The sequence below is a fragment of the Microtus ochrogaster genome, chromosome 19 (genome assembly GCF_000317375.1).
Source record: "Microtus ochrogaster isolate Prairie Vole_2 chromosome 19, MicOch1.0, whole genome shotgun sequence".
Taxonomy (NCBI): Eukaryota; Metazoa; Chordata; class Mammalia; order Rodentia; family Cricetidae; genus Microtus; species Microtus ochrogaster.
Genome location: NC_022021.1, coordinates 45,896,747 through 45,919,447, shown reverse-complemented (window position 1 = coordinate 45,919,447; position 22,701 = coordinate 45,896,747). Strand labels below are relative to the sequence as shown.

At 49.2% G+C, this 22,701-nt stretch overlaps 1 protein-coding gene across 1 annotated transcript in view; it reads left to right on the top strand.

The window, feature by feature from the left end:
* Positions 1 to 21,481, top strand: part of Ankrd33b (ankyrin repeat domain 33B) — a 60,450-nt gene extending 38,969 nt beyond the window's left edge. The window contains exons 2-4 of the mRNA XM_005356670.2: positions 3,122 to 3,251; positions 12,161 to 12,301; positions 20,195 to 21,481. Coding sequence (XP_005356727.1) covers positions 3,122 to 3,251; positions 12,161 to 12,301; positions 20,195 to 21,012 — 1,089 coding nt within the window. The 3' untranslated portion in view covers positions 21,013 to 21,481. The remainder of the gene's footprint in view (positions 1 to 3,121; positions 3,252 to 12,160; positions 12,302 to 20,194) is intronic.
* The last annotated feature ends 1,220 nt before the right edge of the window (positions 21,482 to 22,701 follow it).

Below are 22,701 nucleotides of genomic sequence, written 5' to 3'. Positions count from 1 at the left end.
AGACAGGGTTTCTCTGTGGCTTTGGAGCCTGTCCTGGAACTAGCTCTGTAGACCGGGCTGGTCTCGAACTCACAGAGATCCGCCTGCCTCTGCCTCCCTAGTGCTGGGATTAAAGGCGTGCGCCATCATTGCCCGGCAAGAATCTTCTTTTACTTTGAAGAAACACACACACACACACACACACACACACACACACACACACACACCACGCACACACACGCATGCACTCACGCACACACAGAGACACGTGCATGCGCGCACACACACTTAGTACATAAAGAGGAAGTTACAGTGTGTTCAGTACGTCGTATTTCTAAGTCAGGAAACTGTCAGATACTAGAGCAATGCTTCTCTACCCAGAGATGTTTGGGAAGAGTTCGGGTGGTCCCAGGTGGCGCAGAGAGCATCCTGGCTCATTTGTGCAAGCGTGAGCTAACAGTTGAGCAAGGAGGATGGAGAAGTCGGTACAGTGACCGGGCTGGCAGGAAGACTGCGAGCTCCAGAAGCTCGCTCATCTAGGCCTCCTGCAGCGCTCTGGGCTTTCTCTTTAAAAGTAAAGAACTGAAAAAAAATAATTTATGTATGGATGACCTATTACACAAACCGTATCAGCCAGAGTTATCAGACAAGTTCTATGGAGTTGACTATCCTTTCCTATGGATATCAATAACTCCAATATTCCTTAGAGCTTGAAACGTGGGCACACGGTCTAATATTCTTTTGACTGGGCAATTTATTATGATAATGGGAAAGGTACCTTAAGAAAAATCATTCTTTTTCTGTAGTTTTGAATCAGTTTGGCCCTGGTGCTCAAGTTGCTGCTCCCGCCCCCTGAATGCTGAGATACAGCAATATGCCCCCATGCCCGACTCATAAGTGACATTTTGATTGACAATCTGGTTGTAACAGTGCCCGGTCACTGTGAGATTGCTCTGAACTTCAACTTGACAACCTCCATGCTGCAGAGCATGCATTGGCTGGACTGAAAGAGCAGTAGTCATCAAGTCTGGCTCCCAAGAGCCCATATTAGGGGACTAGTCATCTGGGTGTCAGAGACGGTAACCCCATGTCTTGACTATTAGACGTGTGTTGGTCAGCTGAGGTTGCTGTAACAAAACACTGTGGACTGTGACTTATGAATAATGGAAGTTTCTTTCCTTTGCAGTTTTATAGGCTGTGGAGGCCAGAGGTCAGGGTTTTGGGGGGGTTCTCTTCTGATGAGGGCCTCCTCAGGTCTCAGATTGCCACCTTGTTTCTATGTCCTTGAATGCTGGGAAAGGATCCAGAGAGTTGTCCGAGGTCCCTATTCTGGGGGCACCAATCCCATTGATGCTAGTGCCATCCTCACGATAGGTCTACCCTCTAATGCCATCCCACGGTGGGTTAGGAGTCCGTAGGAAGCTGGAAAGAAGACACAAGCCATCTGTCTATGGCACCCGCCCTCCAGTAAAGCCTCGGTTTGTACTTTCTTGAGTTATCTACCCAATACATTTCTCAAAAGTGTGTGTGGGGTGTGTGTGTGTGTGTGTGTGTGTCTGTCTGTCTGTCTGTGTGTGTGTCTGTGTGTCTGTGTGTCTGTCATGCCTGGATATTTCTCCTACATGTTTTCAAAGGGCTGCATGGAATCCCCACTTCCCTAGTCTACTTCTGACTTGATCTACAGATGAAGCTAACTAAGCCTTGGTCTTGTAATTCCTCAGACACATGAGAGAATATCGCTGAGCTACAAAAATGGAGTGTCCTTGTCTCGGTCACCACAAATAGCACTGCATGACATGGCTGTGCAGAGATTTTTGCCAAGTGCTGACCTTGAGTCCCTGGGGCATGTGCTCAGGAGAGGTATAACTGAGTCGGTTGGCATCTCTGTTTTCAGATTTTGTGAGGAGCTTTTGCACCAATTTCCATAGTGACTTCAGTAGTTTGCACTCCTCTGGCAATGTTGAAGGTTCTTACTGTTACGTATTCTTTTTTGGCTTTTGTTTTTGAGACAGTGTTCTTCTGTATAATCCTGATTGTCCAGGGACTAACTCTGTAGAACAGGCTGGCCTCAAACTCAGAGATCCGCCTGCCTCTACCTCCCAAGTGCTGGCATTCAAGGCTTGTGCCAACACCCTCTGGCTTGTATATTCTTGATAATTGGCAAATATTTCATCAGTAATTTCCAAAATCAGCCATCACCATGCATGGACCACTCCTGGTGCCCCACAGTGCCTTCTTCTTAGATGCTGTGTGCTGTGGTGTGCACGGCTGCCTTTTTAAAATACCTGCCCTCCCCAGAGCCTCCTCCTGACTTGACAGTGGACACCCAATTGTTTAGGATGAGACTTTGGCGCCATCTTGGTTCTCTGTTCTCTCACACACCTGAGTTCATCCTAACAGCAAATCTGTCTTCACGATAGAGAATCCATACATATCTCCATCTTGGGCCACGGTCACCTGCTCAGCTTCTATAGTACATGCTTCTCTGGTCTCCTGAGGCCAGTTTCTGCCCAGCACTCAGTTAATGCAGAAGATTGACCGCCGACTATCTAAAGTGCGGCAGGGCTCTTGGCTGCCCAGTGGGCTTGGGTACCCCTCCCTCAGTTGATGCTGCCCCAGCCTCTGGGCCACCTGGGAATGCTCTGATGGACCTGCCCAGGTCTGGCTTTGCTCCCGCTGTTTTTCTGACTGAGTTGCTTCCTGTCCTTGTTCCAGAGGCATGTGTTCCCTTGCCTCCTTCAGAACTGGGTCCAGATACTCCCTGTGAGTCTGCTGCACCCCCAGATCCTGCCATGCGCACACATCCCGTCTTGTTCCACACAGCTGTCTAACACACGTGACGCCGGTAGTGTGTATGCTTTCTTTCCCATCAGAGGGAAACACTCCCGAGGGCAGAGATCTAGCCGTTCATTGATGTCCCTACACCTCGTGCCTCATGGTGATGGTCTCTGCTCGTTTGCGGATAAGTAAATGGTTGACCTGAAAGTTGAAAACGTTGAGAAATGGGGACTTGAGGTCCCTGCTGCCTCTTCTCCAGTTTCGGGGGTGGGGGTGGGGATAGCTCTTCCCCTCAGGGTCCCCAGAGCTCCCTGGTGATGCCTGAGCTGTGTGCCTCTGACCCACGTCCCCTCTTCCTTTCTAGACTGGCCTTATTGTTGCGTGCTACCACGGCTTCGTGGACACTGTGGTGGCCCTAGCGGAGTGCCCCCACGTCGACGTCAACTGGCAGGACAGCGAAGGGAACACAGCCCTCATCACGGCTGCACAGGCAGGTAAGAGCCGTCCTTCATCTCCCCTGGGGGCTGCCGCCGGGCAGTATTGGCACCCGTGGCTCCTGAAAGATGGAAACGGATCTGCTCGTAGCAGGTGCCAGGAGGGGGCACCCATTCTCCCCACGCTCCTGGAATAGCATGTTTACCCACTCAGGGAGGATTTAGAATGGAGCTTCCCCCAGCCAGTGTCTTCACCACACTCCAGAAGGCAGGTTTGCCTGCCACTCAGAGCACCGACACCCTCCAAGACCGGGTGGCATGGCACCGGCGGGCGGGAGTTGCAGTCCTGTGCTTTACTGACAGTTATGTAATTGGGTACACCGAGAAGGTGACCTTACGCTTCACCTATAAAGAAGCGCCAGGGACAGCTCTCCGAGCTTCAGAGAATTCAGGTGCCAGAGTGCGACGAAATTAGAGTCGTGTGAATGTGGTTCCAAGTATGTGTCACGGTCTTCTCCACCATGACCTAATGCACTGCGGCTCCCGTGGGTTGGCTTGCACTGCATTCAGGGGGCGGGCATGTTGCTCAGTTGGTAGAATGCTTGCCTAGCAGGCTCAATGCCCTGCGCTCGATCCCTAGCGCTGCCTAAGCCAGGGCTCAGCTGTGCTTATCAGTGACGCCAGCACTCAGGAGATGCGTGCCATGGGGGCGAAGCTTAGGGCCACAAGGTCATCCTTGGTGTATTTGGAGTTAGAGACCAGCTTGGAATATGTGAGGCCCTGTTTTCAAATACCTAAATAAGAAAATAAATAAAAAATTTATAAAAGTTTTATATATTATATATTATATATATATTCCATTCAATCACTTTAACATAAATGCTTACACAGTCTCAAACAGTTGTGTAACTGATCTTTCCCTACATTTTTAGCTTCTATAGATCATAGTCAGCCCTTTGTATTTTGAGATTTCCTATCTGCAGATTCAACATGGATAGACAACAGTTTTAACTGGATCTAGAGCAGGGGCTATAGATAACTTAATGATAAAGCACTTGCTAACCAAAGATAAGGTCCTGGATTTGGTCCTGAATGAAACAAACAGCAGCGATAACAAACCCCACGCAAATAAAAATAGTATGCCAGCACTAAGCACATATGGACGGCTTTCCTTGTCATTATGGGCTTAAAATACAGTGTAACACATATTTATGTCATATTTATGCTACATTTGTTTCTGTAGCTAATGTGAGAGATATTTCAAGCATACAAGAGGACTGTGCAGGTTATATGCCCAATACAATAGTCTTTTAAAAAATGTAAAAATTATTTAACCTTATGTGCATTTTGCCTGCTTGAATGTCTGTGTACCACACTCATGCAGTACCCATGGAGGCCAGAAGAGGGCGGTAGATCCCTTGGGACTGGAATTACTGTTGGTCATGAGCCACCATTGTGGGTGCTGAAAAACAAACCTTTGTCCTCTGGAAGAGCAGTAAGGGCTCATAACCTGGGAGCCATCTCTCCAGCCTGGAGAACCTGAGGGCTTTGGTATCCCACAAGGGTCCTGGTCCTGTCCTCACAGGTAGCAAGAATGACCATCTGTTTCATCAGTCATGATCTTAGCGGCAAGTAACACAGCCGCCTGTGGCTAAGCCAGGAAGAAGAGGCCTCTGCATTCTGAAAAGGGGGTGGGGAGCTTGGGTGGTGTCTTAGGGTTGCCATTGCTGTGTTGAAACGCCACGGTCAAAACAACTTGGGGAGGAAAGGGTTTCTTTGGCCTACACTTCCACAACACTGTTCATCACAGAAAGAAGTCAGGACAGGAACTCAAACAGGGTAGGAACCTGGAGGCAGGAGCTGATGCAGAGGCCATGGAGGGGAGCTGGCTTGCAGCCTGATCCCATGGAGGCCTTCTCTCAGTGGAGGCTCCCTCCTTTCAGATGGCTCTAACTTGTGCTCTTGACTGTGGATGTAATGTGACTAGCTGCTTGAATTCCTGCCTCAGTTTCCCCTCAGTGATGGATTGTGACCAGGAATTGTCAGCTGAATAAACGCCCCCCCCCCAATTTCCTTTTGTCAGGGCATTTTATCACAGCCATAGAAAAGAAATGGCCACGTGGCATGGTGGCATTTGAGATCTGCCTGACGTGGGTGCTGGGGGCCAAACTTAGGTTTTTCTGGAGAGCAGAGTTCTCTGAACACGGAGCTGTTTCTCCAGCTCCCATGCCCTTAGGAGGGGAGAACTGAGGAACAGCTGGAGGTCACTGGGCCAAGTCCACAGCCCTCTTGTTCCGTTCCTTTGAGATCTGGTCCCACTACATTGCCCCAGCTGACCTTCGACTTAACAACTGTCCTAGCAAAACTTCAGGCTTATTCTACTGTGCCAGACGCTTCATTTGTAAAACAGATTTATTTTTAAATTGTGTGTGTGTGTGTGTGTGTAATAATGTGCTTACAAGTCCAGGTACCCATGGAGGCCATGGGTACATTATATTATATTTCCCTGGAACTGGAGTTACAGTGATTGAGAACCACTCGATCTAGGAGCTTGGGACCAACCCTGGAGCCTCTACAAGAACAGTACATACTCTTGATCATCCAGCATCTTTCCAGCCCTGTTTAAAAAGCAGATTTCCTTTTATTATTTTTAAATGGTGTGTGTGTGTGTCTATGTGTGTTCGTGCGTGCAAGCGTGTGAATACAGGCTAGCCCTTCATTTTAAAATAATCCGCCTATCACCTCCAGTTGTCAGGGTCTTGTTTTACCTCCCTCCTCTCTACTCTTTCTCTCTTCTATTTTAAAGAACAGATTGAATTTTGGCAAGCCTTTGCTTTCCTAGCCCTGCCCTGCCGCTTCCTGTAAACCCAGCTTTCATACCCGTGGCACACTGTCCCTGTGCCCGAGGGGCAGTCAGGCATAGCAGTCCCAGCCACACCGCTCTCCTCTTGTACCTTGGAAAGCGTCCGGGACAGGAGGCTTGTCTTCCTCCAGCCCCTGCTGCCCCGTTTATGGTAGGGGTTCCCAGGGAATTCCTGTCCGGTTAGGAGGCTGCGTTTCCAAAGCCAACAGCTCCCTCTACTGGCGTACCGTGGAGAACTATAGTGAGTCAGACCGGACAAGACTATGCACCACACAGACGCTCTTAACAACAGCCTTTTCCTTTTCGAAAGCAGCCTTGAATAAAGGAAGACATTTTTCACCTGCCCCTGTTCTTAGTGACAGCAAGACTCAGCCACAATTGGTGCTTGTGACAATGTTGAATGAGACGGTGATTAATTACGGTGGTGGCCATTTAATCTTAAATGATGGGGCTCGTGGCTTGATGATCGTGAAGTGTCTGACGAGGGAGCGCCTCCCGAGGGAGAAGTGGGCATGTTCTAACCTTCTTATTGGATAGGAAGTCACTGAGCCTGGAGTCAGTCTGCAGCCAGTTGGAGGGCTGTGGTTCACCTTGTCACCAGTGGGTTCAAGTCCTGTTGCAAACCCAGGGAAGAAGGAGTGTTGGGAAGGACGGTCCAGCAGGTAGCCAGGCAAAGGGAGGCTGGGTGTTGTGGGGGGGGAGGGCATATACAGAGACAACAGGTTATAGAGTTCCTGAGGGCTTAGCAGAGGAGCTGTAGACACCCAGAGATGCTTGTATATCAGCGTCCGTGGTTCCGCTATTCATAGTAGCGAAGTTGTACACCAAACCCAGGCACCCAGCAACTGGGCTGTATAAAGAAATGCGGTATATGTACATAACAGACTTTTTTCAGCCATAAAGAGGAAGTTATATTTTTGTAGGAAAATGGATATGACCGGAGTCAAATTTCCAGAAAGACAAATCTCTTATGCATTTCTCAGTTGTGACTCCTTATTCTGCATAGCAGCTACACGACCATGCACACATCCACAGCACCAAAGCAGAAATAAACAACAACCTGGGGGTCAGGACCTCACAGGGGTCCACTACCAGGTATCCTGCTAATAGGTAATCACATTACAGTCTATAACAGTCACAGATGTGCAGTTATCAAGTAGCAATAGAATAATATTATGGCTGGGGGGTCAGCACGACATGAGGAGCTGTATTAAAGGGTCGCAGCTTCAGGAAGGTTGGGAACCAGTGCTCGAAGGGAGCTAACAGAATGGGGGAGGGGTGGGAGACGTGAGAGTAGAAGTATGAGTGTGTGTGCGTGTGCACGTGTGTGAGTACGTGTAAAAAAGCTTGCGAAAGAACCCAAGCCACAACACAAAGGAGATCTGCGAGGTCACCGGGCAGGGAAGGGAGGCTGCGGTTGGGGGACAGAGGGTGAAGTAAGAGATGCTCACCACAGAGGTGAACTGGGGTGCACAAGCCTCTGAGGGTTCTGAGTGGCTGCTGTGGTCAGAGAGGCTTCTTCCTGGACCGCACATGCTATTGGTGGAGGATGGGCAGCAGGGAAGCCAGGCCGGCCAGTCAGAGGAGTGGCTGCAGACAGAGGAAATAGTGTAGCCCAGATCAGCGGGTAGACACGGGCACAGAGAAGCTAGGATGGGACATGTTGGGAGACAGAGAAGAGGGGGGATTGGCAGAATTGCTGACTGGTGGCACGTGGGAGATGGGGAAGGTTTGGGATGAAGCCCAGACTCCTGGCTTAGATATCTAATGCTATCCGTCACGGAAGACGTGCTGCGGGAGAGGAGTGGGCCGGAAGGGAAGGTGTTTGGGATGTGATGCAACGGGTTTGGTTTAGTCGTGGGACACCCGGGATAAATATCCGGTAGACAGATTTTTTAGGTGCGAAAGTAAGAAAGGACAGAAGTAGATGTGGGTGAGTTGGAGAGCTGAGGATAGTAACTGAGTGCACGGAGTGTGGGGCTGATGGCGGTAAAGTGTGGATGAGGAGAGGGCCTCTCCATCGTCTCAGGAGCAGGAAGAGCAGAGAGGTGGGGGGTCAGAGGGAGAGATCCTGGAGTACTCATGGGAGACAATTCCGTGAGTGAGTGAGGGGACAGTGGTCAGTGCTGGGGGGTGTCAGGTATCAGAACGGACCACAAGGGGTCGCTGGAGAGCTGTTGGGAGGATTCTGACAGAGTTTGAGGGGTGTCAGTACCAGATGAATGCTGCATGAGAGTCCTAATTGGTCTTTATAATAAAATCCCAGAGTCAGATGTAGGGGTGAAAGCTGAAGGAACAGAGAAGCAGAGCGGTCAGCCACTAGTCCTTACCTCTACCAGTGCTCAGACCAAAGGAGCCATCCTGTCCTCAGGCTGGTGGTTTTAGACTATCTCCGACTGACTGCTTCAGACTGCTGCCTCAGACTGAGTCTGAGCTCCTGTCTCCTCCCACCTTACATTCCTCTCTCCACCCAGCCTTATCACTCCGGCTCCACCTTTCTAGTGCTGGGATTAAAGGCATGGAATCCCAAGTATTGGGATTAAAAGTGTGAGCCAACACCGCTGCCTGGCTCTGTTTCTTTTTTAGACAATCTCGTGTAGTCCGGGGTGTCTTTGTTTTAGAGCAAGCTCTTTTTTTTTCTTTTTCTTTTTTTTTTATTGATTTTTATTAAGCTCTACAAACAATTGCCTGTTTTTTCTTTTCTTTTTGTTTTGTGTGTTTGTTTGTTTGTATTTCGAGACAGGGTTTCTCTGTGTAGCTTTGGTGACTGTCCTGGAACTAGCCCTTGTAGGCTGGCCTCGAACTCTCAGTGATCCACCTGCCTCTGCCTCCAGAGTTTTGGGATTAAAGGTGTGTGCCACCCCTGCCTGCAAGCTCTCTTGAGTATAGTGGTGACCTCACAGTTCTGTTGGGCACCATTCCTTGGGCAGGGTGAGGCTTACTGTGGGGAGTCTCTGTGGCGAGCCTGCTCTTGAGATGGAACCAACTCCTGTAAGGTATAACTATGTGTGTAATATAAATACACATGCATACATGAGTGCACACATCACACACACACACACACACACACACACACAACTCACTTGTTCCTCGCTGGTCAGGTCTTCCTGGGGGATTAAATTAAAGCAGCACCTCTCTCGCGGCTGTCAAGGATGTATTGCTACATCCATGAGCTCCCCCCACTCCCGTCTCTACTTGCCCTGACTTTCTTTTTCTTTTTTCTTTCTTTCTTTTTTTTTTGTTTGTTTGTTTTTCGAGACAGAGTTTCTCTGTGGCTTTGGAACCTGTCCTGGAACTAGCTCTGTAGACCAGGCTGGTCTCGAACTCACAGAGATCCGCCTGCCTCTGCCTCCCGAGTGCTGGGATTAAAGGCGTGCGCCACCTCCACCGGGCTATCAAGGAGGAGGAACAGTTAATGTTTCTGTAGTCGGGAACACCAGGCTCACCTTTAGTTTCTACTGAACACAGCCATCAGTGTGACAGAGGTGCTGTTCTCCCTCTGGAAAAGCCTGGGACAGGGAGTGACTCTTGGACCATCAGAGCTCCAGACCGCAGTCAGCCGCTCCACACGTTAGATTTTCTGACCTTAAACAATATACAAACCAGCTGTAATGAGATCTGGTGCCCTCTTCTGGCCTGCAGGCATACATGGAGGCTGAACACTGTGTATATAATAAATAAATCTTTAAAAAAAAAACTTTTCAAAAAAAAAACAATATACATAAAATATCTGTATAATGGGCAGTTGGCTCTAGATTTTATTTTCTTCTCTCTGCCCATTCAAGTTGCCAAGGGTGTGTGTGTGTGTGTGTGTGTGTGTGTGTGTGTGTGTGTGTGTATGTATAAACAGCACCTGCTGCAAATTGTGACTGACACACAGTGTCATGCTTTGATAGAAAAAGACCGAAACAAATGGCAATTCGTTTCACTGAGACCCGGTCTAAGTCTGACTGTTGTGTGACAAGAGTTCACGCAGAACACAAGCTAACGAGATCGAAGGTCGTCTACTACTCCACTGGCTTTAGAGCTATCGCGTTACTGTGGTCTCGTGACCCCAGCTTCATCCTGACCCCCTCGCACAGAGGAGGCCCAGTGACTGGTGAGTCCTAAAAGCACCGTCCCAAGTTGGAACCTGTGTGCTGGTAGCCTGGAGCCACAGCCTGGGTCTTGTTGGCTTTGTAACAGTCAGCAAGGTGGTGACCCACCATTTCCCACTGTGGCTGAGCTTGTTGGTAAGCTGTAGCCCAGCTTCCTAAGAATCAGAACTCTGGTTTATGTGCTTGTTTGTTTTAACTTTTAAGTTGGTAACGGGCCAACTCCAAGGATTGAGTTTGCACAGCCTGACAGTGGTCTGGAGCATATAATGTCCTCTGCAAGGGTCACAGGGGTTCCAGTCTGGATATCTATGTTACTTGGGTGTGATTGGACTGACTGGAGGCACTCGGTGTATTGATTTAGTATTGTGCTCACAGTGGAAGGACTGGGAAGGGGGTGAAGGCTGAGGACATATGTGCCCCCTCTCCCTTCTACCTCCATCCTGAAACCCGCTTTGCCGGGATTGCAGCCAAATCAGGGAGTCAGATTCTCAGAGCTGTCACCAACTGCAGACTGAGAAGTGTGCGCAAGCAGGGGAGGCCCCTAGGCGTTTCTTGGTCCTATGCTGTACCACCCATTCCGCCTCTGCCCCTGAATCACGCTGGGAAGGGGACTCTGGGCCCCAGCCGTCTGAGTTCCCTAAGTATAGATGTCCAGGGAAGGGTGGTGTTCAGAGAGGGTGGGGAGGCCCCCGAGGCCCCGTGCCTGTGGGTCTGATAGTAGAGCTGAAAGGAGCGTGGGTAGAATGGGGTAGCGGAGGGAGACTCAGACAGCCTGAGCCGCCCAAGAATGGAGTGACTTTGGGCACCCGGAAGCTCCCCCAAGATAGAGGGACTTCTACAGTCTCTCATTGCTAAGGCTTGCCTGCCATCTGCAGGGTCAGGATGGAGATAGAAGATAAGGGGAGGGGACGCCCTTGAACACAGGGAGGGGGGGGCAAAGAAAACTGTTGTTTTGTCTGACATGGATGGTCTTGAAATAGCGATAGCAATGGAAGTGATCTTCCATAGCCCCCTTCAGGGAGCGTGAGGTAATGTCTACACTCTTGGTTGTGGAGGAGTGGTGTTTGGTTGCTCTTGTGTTCTGGGGGTGCAGGCCAAGAATACAGCTAGTCAAATTATAGTAAGTCAGCCCCCATGGTATCTAGCTCCGGTGACAAGGCTGTTGTAACCGATTTTGATCCCTGAGGGTGGGTAGGGAGGAATACATCACGGAAGGACTAGGGAAGGTGGACAAGTTGTCCGGCCTGGCCGAGTGTGGGTCGGGTGGGAGATTTAGCAGCCATTTCTGCTATGCAGGTAGTTTCCTGCTGGTCATGTGATCCTTGCCAGCAGGCCCCCAAGGCAAGTGCCTGGTGTTCAAAAGTTCTGGGAGTGAGCAGAAACCATATTCTGTTTGTGAGAAACAAGCTGAGAAAGATTCTATGGCCGTGCCTGCGTGTGTGTGTGTGTGTACACGTGTACACGCACATACATACAGTGGTGTGTAGTAGGGGTGAGGAGGACCAAAGGGAGGCAGAAATACATCCTATTATAGGTGGTAACCAGAGGCGCCCAGCATGAATTAAGATACAGTCTTGCTTTGATGGATTTTTCCCACTGATGCTCCATCCTTGGAGACATTTCCCAGGCTCCTTTGCAGCCTGGCTTCTGTTTGCCGTGGTGACTCCTGACTGCACCGTGCCTGTGGGGAAGTGAACTCTTTCCTCACATGGCGGTGCGGTCTGCCTCTGCCCCTGCCTCCCTGAGGAAATTGAAGGGACGCAAGTGACCTATACTGTGTGTTCCGAGCAGTGTCTCCCACTTTCCTCGGCTCCCTGTGACCAGAATTGTGATGGGGATCGAGTGAGTGCGTACACACACACACACACACACACACACACACACACACACACACACACACACGACAGACAATACGGTTGGCGATGAGCAGTTTCTGTCTTTCTCTGCCACACAGAAGTGATCACCTTTGTGGGTACCTGGATCTACATGCGTGTCTAATTCTTTTTCAGGGCATGCCACCATCACCAACTACTTGCTGAATTATTACCCTGGTCTGGACCTAGAGAGGCGGAACATATTCGGCTTCACAGCCCTCATGAAAGCGGCCATGCAGGGCCGAACGGAATGTGTGCGAGCTCTGATGTTGGCAGGTAAGGTCCGCCTGTCCAGTGCGGTCTCTAGGCTTGTGATGCACCAGGGGAGCTCCTTGAAAGAATGCATCTTAAATAGACCTGTGCTGTTCACAGAAACAGTGGCAGAGTCCAAGGTAAATGACGTCAGGGCTGGCCAATGAGGGCTGACCACAGCCCTGGCCATTTCCTGAATCCCCCACTGCTCCCTGCTGAAATCTTCCCTCCCCAGTCTGCCTATTGGCTCTCTAACTGTGCTCAGGTTTATTCTTCGAGAGTGGATATTCTGGGGGCTGGGCAGATAGCTCAGTGGGTAGAGCCATGCGCCACGTGCCTGAGCACTGGGATTGGGATTCCACACTGGGGAGATGAAGACAGGAAGGGAATCTCAGGAACAAGCTGGGCTCGCTAGACTAGCTGAACGGAGGCGTTCCAGGATACGGATTCCTGACGTCCGTTGGGCTTCCACATGCATACCTCCTTATGTGCATGTGTGTCTATGCACCGGAACACATGTGTACATGGAAAGAGATGTTCGTTCTGGCCTCACCCGTGTCCTAAGGAAGATGACCCAGGTGGTGGGGACGGGTTGGGAGGGGCTGCTCCTGCAGAACCTGCATGGGGCTGTCCTTAGGCCACAAGCTGGATCAGCAAGAATGTTCCCTTACACCACCTGTCCTTGACTCCCCGAAAACTTCCCTGCCCTCATCTTCCTCTCCCTTCTCCCTGAGACAGAATATGATAGCACTTCGTAGACGCTTGATAAACCCGCCATGTGAAAGTCCTTATCACTGATCTCTTCAGTCCTGCTCCTGATTTGAACCTGAAAAAAAGATCATTGCTAGGTCAACACGAGCAGGTGTCTTTGAGAATTGACTGAGAAAAAAAAGAACATAAAGTGCAATAATAGTGGGTTCAGGACGAACATCTGACACCACAGAGGGTGCTGCTGTTATCTAATGTGGTTGTTTTAAATAATCTTTGTTCTCTGCACCGGGTGTAGCCGGTCCTGAAGAGCCGGGGCTTATTAACAGTATCTATGTGCTGTTCTCAGTTCTAGAGGCTGGGAAGCCTGACATCAAGGCACCAGCAGATTTGATGTCTGCGAGGAATCCAGTCCTTGTGTCTTCACATAGCAGGGTCAAGCTGTCCCCCTGAAGATTCTTTACAAAGGGCACGAATCCCATTTGTGGGACCACACTCTCAGGACAGGAAATGTCCTAACGTTCCCAGCTCTTAATACACACAGTGTGTACAAAGTCCCAGCCTGTGCGTTTTTGAGGACACCAAGGTCAGATCACAAGTCTCCTCTGACCCCAGTTACCCAAGGGTGGTGACATTGTTCTGGACATTGGTCCTTCCCATGAATGCCCTGTTTCTGTTCTGTGTCCCTGGCTGGCTGGCTCCCACGTGCGGGTCCCGTGTCCTCTATTCCATCCGGTCTGTGGCAGTTGTTTGTGCATTGTACAGCATCTTTCCACCTCATCCTTGTGCTTAGCCTGCAGTTGTGGGCTTCACAACCTTGGATTTTCTTTCCTCCTGCTTTAATCTATGTCTTAGAAAATACTTCAAGAAAAACACCCCAGATTTAATGAACAACAAAAGAAGCTTAGAAGATAGAAAACTCTCTTGGAAAAAAAAAAATCATAATTAGGATTGACTCCTGGGACTAATTAGATCCTAGGACCCATATGGTGGAAGAGAACCAATTCCTGCAAGTTGTTCTCTGCCCTCCACATGCAAGCTTGGCATGTGTGCGTGTGTGTGCATACACACATTCGATAAATACATCCATGTTAAAGGGTATTTTAAAATGAATCACACCGACTGTGCCTTTCGTTCAACAGATATCAGGGTCAGCAGAGGTAAGGTCCTCCTGTCCCATTTCAACGAGAAGTAGTCATTTCTAATTAAATGGTGATTATCTGAGGCTATTGTGGTGGATGAACGCTTTGTCCATTTTCACTGTGTCAAGATCTAGTTATAGCTAGGTGGCTATAAAATTAATGATTTTATGTTCTTCAAACCAAAAGTTAGGGTGTCAATCTCATCAAGTGCATTCCCCCCCAATTAATTAATTTGAACTATCAATTCTCTTTTGGCAGGAAGTCAAGTCACTCACTATTCCTGTCATTTCTTCTTAGCTGTCCTGCAGTTCCAGGCTCAGCTGCAGCCTTTAAAGTTTCTCAGAAACACCTTCCACAGCCTCTGGAAGATGAGGCCATTTCGGGCTTGATGTTAACATCGCTCTTTCCACCCCTGCCTGCTGTTTGCTTACAGATTTGACATAAGGTCTCTAAACTTAACCCTTCCCCATTGATCTCCACAACCACCGCGAGCTTCTCCCCTCCACTGAAGTCTAGAATAATTGTCAGGAGTGCGCCTCGCTCGCTGTTGGTGTTGTGTCGAGCGCAGCAGAAACAAGACCAAAGCCAGGACAGCTTCCTGTGCAGCCTGCTGCTTACCTGCGCGTGGACCTGTCTCCTACCTCTCCGGGCCTTAGACGATGATAGAGGCCTGACGGTAGCAGTATCACAGGAAGTTGTAGGTGGGATTTTGTTCACATGAGGACAGGGGTGCCTAGCTTGGAGGAAGCTGTAATACATGCTGGGTACAGTCAGCTTTCATTGTTGGTACATTTACACGATCAGGAATTACTTGTGAATGAATGAAAAATAGAGCATAGTTTTCTCTTTGAAAATCATCCTTGGGATGAGGTGTTCGTGCTAAGAAGAACGTAACGTCTTGACACCAGTGACACATGGAACAGCTCAGTCCTTGTGGAGCCCATCTTGGGCTTCCATTTACCAGATGACTGGAGCACCCTCCAGCTGGGACACCCCAAAAATGCTTACGAATATTGCCAGATGACCCCCCAGGGATGTGGTTGTCTTCCACAAAGAGCCACAGATAAAATTAATTAAAGTGGGATATGATAAATTAAAAAAAAAGGAAGAGACCTTCCTGTTCTTGGATGCTGTCCACCTCCCTTAGGGTGCTCCTGATGGGAGTGCTTAGCCTCTGGAATGTTTCAGTTCGCACCTGTCTTAGCTTATAATTACCAGGAAGCTGAGCTGAGCTGAGCTTTCCTTTTAGAGGAGATGTATTTTAAAGGAAACCAGTGTGCGAGCGGATGGCCTCCCTGGGTTTGTTAGACAGCGGTAAGGATGCCTGCTGGGATATTTTCAAATACTCGCCACTATTTTGATTTCTTATTACCATTTAAGTACAGTAGTATTAGGAAAATGGAGATATTCCTAGGAACCAGTTGGCTGTGCATAAAATGCATTTAAGTACAGCAGAGGACAGTGACTCAGAAGCAGACTACAGAATTAGCCTATGATTTTTTTTTTAAAGGCACGTACAATACTATATACTAATGTAAAACACATGTGTCTCATTCTATTTTTTTTTAGAATGCAGGATTTTTTGGTTCCTGAGTGCTTTTATCACCAGATTTGAGTTTCTGGCTTGCAATTTTATCACGTTCAGTTGTAACCACTTCTAGAATGATGAATGATTGAATTGGCTGACCTCCTAAACCCTTTAGCTTTCTCCACAGTCGACAACACACAGGCACACGGCAGCCCTTATCTGCATTGTCAGGTAGGATAAAATAATGTCGGGATTATCGGAACTCTGAATTTAATGACAGATGCAGCCAATTCTGCAAACCGACCGGGTGGCTGTTTGGACAGGCTTCCTGATAATGTCAGCCATTCTGATAAGCATCGAGAGGGACATGCGGCACCTTGTTAACCCGCTGGAATATTAATGCATCGAAGTGACAGGTCTATTTCTGTAAGTGGCTCCAAGGAGCTGTGTCAACGATGTGATTTCTTCCCCCGATGGAGGTTGCCAGGTTCCAGACCCGCTTAACAGAGTTCACTTTATTCCTGAAAGTGTGATGTAATTGCTGCAGCCTCGGAGGAAGAATGTGAAGCCTAGCATCCCCCTGTGGTTCTTGGGAACCAAACAGATCGACAGGGAGGAGAGGAGCACACTGCAGACACTAGTCCTTGTGTGTGTGCTTCCCTCTTAGACAAACCCTCATGGCTTGCTTCTCAAAAACCAGGCGATGTGTGTCAACACAGAAGTTGCTTTCAGTTTATGGAAGACAGACATTTTCTGTTCAGGTTATGAGACCGGAAGATGCCCACTAGCACTGGTAGTTTTTGGAGAATGTGACCTTAGGAAGATGCACTGTGGGGAGGGAGGCGAGAGCGATGGTCCCCTTGTGGACCACTGGATGGCAGCCTGGACTCTGAGAGGCTCTGACCCCCCCAGGAATGCCAGCTGAAGGCCCGGGGAAGCTGTGCGGTGTATCCTCCGGCTGATCTCCTGATAGTGCCAGGTCCCCACTTGCTGAGTGTCACGGGAGACTTGCCATCCCCGTGTTTGAAGGTGGCCCTTGCGTCACAATTGACTGTACTTTTAGGGCCTAAGTTATAGGTCAGAGCAGGCACAATGGCCATGATGTCAAGGACTGGTCTGCAGTGCCAGGAGGGAGGCCTCAGCTGGGTTTTGTAGGACAGATAACATGGAGGGTAGCTACGGGGACAGAAAAGGAAAAAGGAAGTGGCACATTCCTGCTTCCTACTCTGTCTCCCTCTCATTGGCCCTCTGGGCCTGGGTCTTCACACCTCCCGGGGAGAGTGTTCCTGAGACCTAGCAATAGAAGGCCCACCTGTCCTCTGTAGCGCTTGCTTTCGATGGTCCCAGTAACAAAATATCCCATCCTGGGAATGATTTAAAGAAGGCAGAGGTCGGTTTCTCTCAGCTCAATAGAAGCCATGGGTCAGCAGATCCTACCCAGGGTTGACCTGGGTTCCATGACATCACAGACCCTGCTTCTTTTCTTTTGTCCACCAGTTCTCCTTAGTCTTGTCAACCTTGCTCTTGTGTGTGTTTATACATACATGTGTGTACGTTGGTGTGTGTGTGTGTATGTATGTGTTTACATTGGTGTGTGTGTTCACGCATGTGTGCACACTGGTGTGTGTGTTCACACATGTGTGCACACTGGTGTGTGTGTTCACACGTGTGCACATTGGTGTGTGTGTTCACGCATGTGTGCACACTGGTGCATGGGTGTGCATACATGTGAATTGTGTGGAGGTAAGAGGTTGGTGTTTAGTGTCTTCTTTTGCTCTCCACCTTGCTTTTTGAGCTTGGTTTCTTGCTGAACTTGGAGCTTTCTGATTTAGCTTGATTAGTCATGAGCTCCAGGGATCTCCCTGTCTATGCCTCCCCAGCACTGGGATTCTAGGTGCTCTCCAACATGCCCAGTGCCTGGCTTTTTACATGGGCTGGGAATCCATTTAGGTCTTCATGATCATGTGGCAAACACTTTATCCACCCTACCATCCTGCCAGCCCCATTTGACAGCTTGTTTCTGTGGGAGTCACCAGACCTCTGGGCTCCTGGTCTGTTTCAGGTAGAAATCAACAGCAGCAGGAAGCAAAGAACTCATTAGGGCTTACTGATCACTCCTGGGTACTGGGCCACAGGAGGCTGGCTGGCTGGGAAACGGGACCATAGTCCTTAGGTTGGACCAGTGATTCTGAGATGGGCAATGTTATCTCCTAGGAGATATGTGACAATGGCCAAAGAAGAGTTTGGCTGTCACAGCAAATGGGCTACTGGCATCTTTTAGTCAGAGACCAGAGGTGTTATTAGAGTTCCCACAGTGCACAGGCTAACCCCATAACAAAGAAGTAACTGGCCAAAATTTCCAGTACTTTCAACATTGAGCAAGCCTAGGTTAGAGCAATCATGATGTCATGTGTATATTCGAGTATAATGCTTTCTTGAGTGTAGTAGAGCATTTTGTACAGGTAACTTACAGCATAGAGCATAGCAGCCAGTAGCCACCAGAGTGAGAGCCCAAGTCATGTCTCCAGTTTTGTTCAGGTGGGTGAAATGATGCTGGCTAGGAGTGGAACTCAGGTGAGCCACTGTAAGGAGATGTTCCTGTTACTCTTTGAAAGATATCAATGTAAAGTGTGAATCATCTTTTAGGTTGGTAGAGCATTTGCCTGGTATGTGCAAGGTCCTAGGTTCAATCCTCAGTACTGCAACACATTCTTCCAGCTCCACGTATTTTTTTTAAATATTTATTTATTATATATACAATATTCTGTCTGTGTGTATGTCTGCAGCCAGAAGAGGACACCAGACGTCATTCCAATGGTTGTTGGTTGTGAGCTACCATGTGGTTGCCGGGAATTGAACTCAGGACCTTTGGAAGAGCAGGCAGTGCTCTTAACCACTGAGCCATCTCTCCAGCCCCCCCCCCCCCAGCTCCACGTCTTAGAGTCTATATCTTTGGGTTCAGCTGGCTCTGATAGAACACACAAACACACACACACACACACACACACACACACACACACACACACACACACACCATGATCAGACCTCTTTTGTTGCCATCCTCTAAACACAGTGTAGCAATGGTAGATAACATTTGTATTGAGTTAGGATTATGGGTAATCAGAAGATGTTTCAGTGTATCGGTATATAGGCTGAGTTGCATAGGATCTATGCAAATGTGCCATTTTATATGTGGGACCTGAGCCACCTCAGAATTTGGTATCCAGTGGGGGTCTGGGTTCCAGTCCCTTATGGAGGCCAGGGACAGCTGTATCATCACTCATAGTTTAGTTGCTGTTACCCTTAGCAGCAGTTTCCCGAGGAAGTGGGTCACTAACATGGAGCCTGGTGACTCGGGGTCCGGGGCTGCTCTAGTAGAACTGGCTCATCTTGATTTACAGCGTTTGTTTTCTGATCGTGTTAAAAGGTAGGAGGAAGATGGCAAAGCTCCGGACAGCATTTCCTTTCATTTTTCATTAGCCTTTGAAAAATGTCTCTTTCATGCAGTGTTCATTAAAGTTTTAATTTCGCAGTTTGTTCCCTTTTAAAGTGACATGCAATTAATTAAGGTTTAATGTGTCATCTATTTTTGCAGTGGCATTTTTACTGCCCCCTTTCCATTTTCCCAGTTTATAAATTGTGCTCTAGCTAATGAGTTCCTCCTGAATTCCAGTTCCGAGTAATTGCCACTTTCCCAAGACTGGTATTCTTTAATGTGTCTCGGGACTAAGGCTTTTAGCAGGTGAGCTAGGGAGGTGGTCTTCCAGCCATGAGGCTTGATGTGGGCCTGCAGGGTGGGGAGGTGGCTGAGCCCCACGCTCTTAACTCAGAGCAACTGATGATCAGCCACCATGTTAGACACGTGGGTCTGCGTGAGATCTAAATGAAGGTCCCGCCGATGCTGACTGGGTCCCTGGGGAGCTCACAGACTAGATAATTGCCCTAGTTCTGGATGCTTTGCCGGCGGAGAGTAATGGGACTTGGACTCTTGCATGATTTTTAACTATGCTGAGCTGAGATTGGTTGTGGTTCTGCATCCATTTCTGTAGGCAGCAGTTGGAACCTATGTGGATCTCAGCTGAGTTGGGGTTTAAGTCTGCAGTGTCTTTTGGGGAAGGGGGCATGGAAAAAAGATTTTCCAGGGAGTGACCATTGTCTCTAAAGAAACAGTCGCCAGGGCACATAAGTGATTCATTCTAAAGAGTTGTCTTATGTAAACGTGGGGATTGGGGTGTCTGAAATTGATAGGGGTGTGCAGGAGGATTCAGTGCTCCAGGCAAGCTCTGGTTGCTCTTACCCCCTGCAGCTGATCGGATGAGGCTCCACCATGTTTGGAAAGTAACCATTGTGACTCTGAGTCCAATCTCTCCAGGCTTGTGCCAAGCTCAGGATTTGGTCAAACCACTGGTTACTCTGGCCTAGTCAAGAAAATGCAAAATTAACCAGAATAACTGTTCCAGATTCTGTCACCATTCTTCATCTGTGGAAGCGCATCCTGGCTGCCTGACCCACTGGGGCAATGTGTGTTTTGTTTTTCAGGGGCGGATGTTCAAGCGAGGGATCCCCGCCGTGGGATGTCACCACAGGAGTGGGCTGCATACACTGGCCGAGTGGAGGCTGTTCGTGTCATGCAGAGGCTGATGGAGCGACCCTGCCCAGAACAGTTTGGGGACAAGTACAAGCCAGAATTGCCGCTTCCCGCTGAGGCGCTCTTGAAACCAGCACGTTCCAAAAACTGCTTTCAGAGATTCACAGAGTTCCTGCGGTCCACTCTGACCTCCCGCTCAGGCCAGGGTCTGGCGGATGGAGGTGTCCTTGATCACATGGTCAGGATGACCACAAGCCTTTATAGCCCCGCCATTGCTGTCGTCTGCCAGACTGTGTGCCCGGAGAACCCTCCCTGCGTGGGGAAACGGCGCCCGGCAGTGCAGGAAATCCTAGCAGCTAGGGGGAACCCGGACACTTATGCTCAGGATGGCTCTGAACTGCAATCCCAGACTTTGGAGACTCCCAGAGTGAATCCCTGGTCATCTCAGTCCTCTGCGGCCCCAGGACCCACCCCTGCCCCTGTTTCACGGAAGGCCAGCCTCCTGCCCTTGCAGTTGCTGCGGAGAAGCAGCGTGAGGCCAGGAGTGGTGGTGCCCAGGGTGCGCATCAGCAAGGCCCCTGCGCCCACCTTCCAGCCCGAGCGCCCAGCCCCAAAAGGCAACACCAAGGACAATGTACACCTGCAGATCCCCAAGTGGCGGTACAAGGAGGCCAAGGAGGAGAAGAGGAAGGCGGAGGAGGCGGAGAAGAAACGCCAGGCAGAGGCTCAGAAGGAAAAGCGGGCGCCACGTTGGAGGAAAAGGACGTGAAGGGGCCGTGATACCCTCCGCGTGTGTGCCTGGTGTGGGAGCAGCGCAGGGATCCCGCTGGGAGGCTGCGGGTGGTGTAGAAGGCACCGCAGAGAGGGGTGCCCCTCTCCGCTGCATTACACAACCTCTGGGTCGTTCTTTCCTAGACCCACGAAGCAGGTTCTCCATGGTTCCCAAGACAGGATGGCTTTTGCTTAAAACTAGCTCCCTGAGCAGTCTATACACCCAAAGGGCAGTTTACCAGAAGTCACCCCTTAGAGGACCCCAATGAAGAATTAAAAAACCTAATTTATCAAAGGGCATTTTCGCATACTTTTGTATTTTGTTATTTATGAAAAACTGCAGCATTTTACAAGTGATGGGCTCTTTGTAATTATGGCAGTTTTAATCCCTGTGTTTGGAGACCCTTTGTTTAAAATGCTGCCTCTAGCAATAAATACTTGTAATGATTGTGTGAATCACACAGAACTCTGGCATTCTCCCCTTTCGCCCTTCGGTTCTGGCTTTTGCCTTCTCGTGTCCCATGGACACACCTGGCTTTTCCTATTGACTTGAGTGATGCCAAATGCCTGCTTCTACTTGATGAGGGCACGGACTTCTATTCAAAATGAGCAGGTGAGATGGAAGTCTTCATTTCAGGAAGTCTCCTTCCTTTCGTTTCCTTTCTTAAACCTTTTGTTCTGACCGCTGTCATCATCATTGTCATTATCATCACTTATGTCATTGAAAGTGACCATGGCCCATTGCAGAAGTGCATGTGTTTCTGGGATCAAACTCATTTAAAGCAAGAGGCTTGGATAGACAGACCACCTATCTTCCAGGTGATTTGAGGAGAACAGTTATTTAGCAGGGGGCAGATTTAACAAATGAGTAGTAGAAACACAATCGTATATGCCCAGAAAGAAGCAAATGTGGGTATCCTTAACTATGTCCAAGATGCAGAGGGCGGGGGTGCTGCAAACTGTTGAGGGGCAGACAGATGACTTTTAGGACAGGTGGAACACCCTAGATACTAGACAGCAGTTTGGGGAAGGTTTTCCTGCAGTGATCTGCACTCAGGTGGCCCGCTCCTCCAGGGAGTCTCTTGTGTGTTTTGAGTGACAGTTTCCCCTTGATGAGCCCCAATGTTCAGTTCATCCCCACCCCAACTTTGTAGACCTTCCAATATGTGGGGACTCGGGCCGGGATGGGATTTGCCTTGGGTGCCGACCTCTCAGTGGAAGGTTTCTTTCTATACCTTTCTTTCTTTTAGCCCCAAAGCATTAAATTCCCAACTGAGTCTTAGCATACCAGTCACACGTGCACTTTCGTTGGATATTTAATGTAGCTACTTGGTAGCTGTAGATTCAGAATACTGCAGACTGATTTGGAAGCCCTTTGCTGAGGTCCGTCTTACACTGCAGGGAGGGGAGAGTGGTACTGACTTAATTCTTCATACTTGGTGCCATTAGGCATTGAGCAATGAGAGCTCTCCCACTAGCTTTTCCCGAAACACCATAAAATAGGTCAGTCTGACCTTAGATCTAAAAAGGCAGGGAAACAAAGGCTCTTGAGAAAGCCCTTGCTTTTCCCACTACACTATGAGGCTGAGACCTCTAGATCCCAGGAGAGGATGGAGGGCAGGGCTGTGGCTTCAGGGCATCAGCAGAGACCTCTAGATCCCAGGAGAGGATGGAGGGCAGGGCTGTG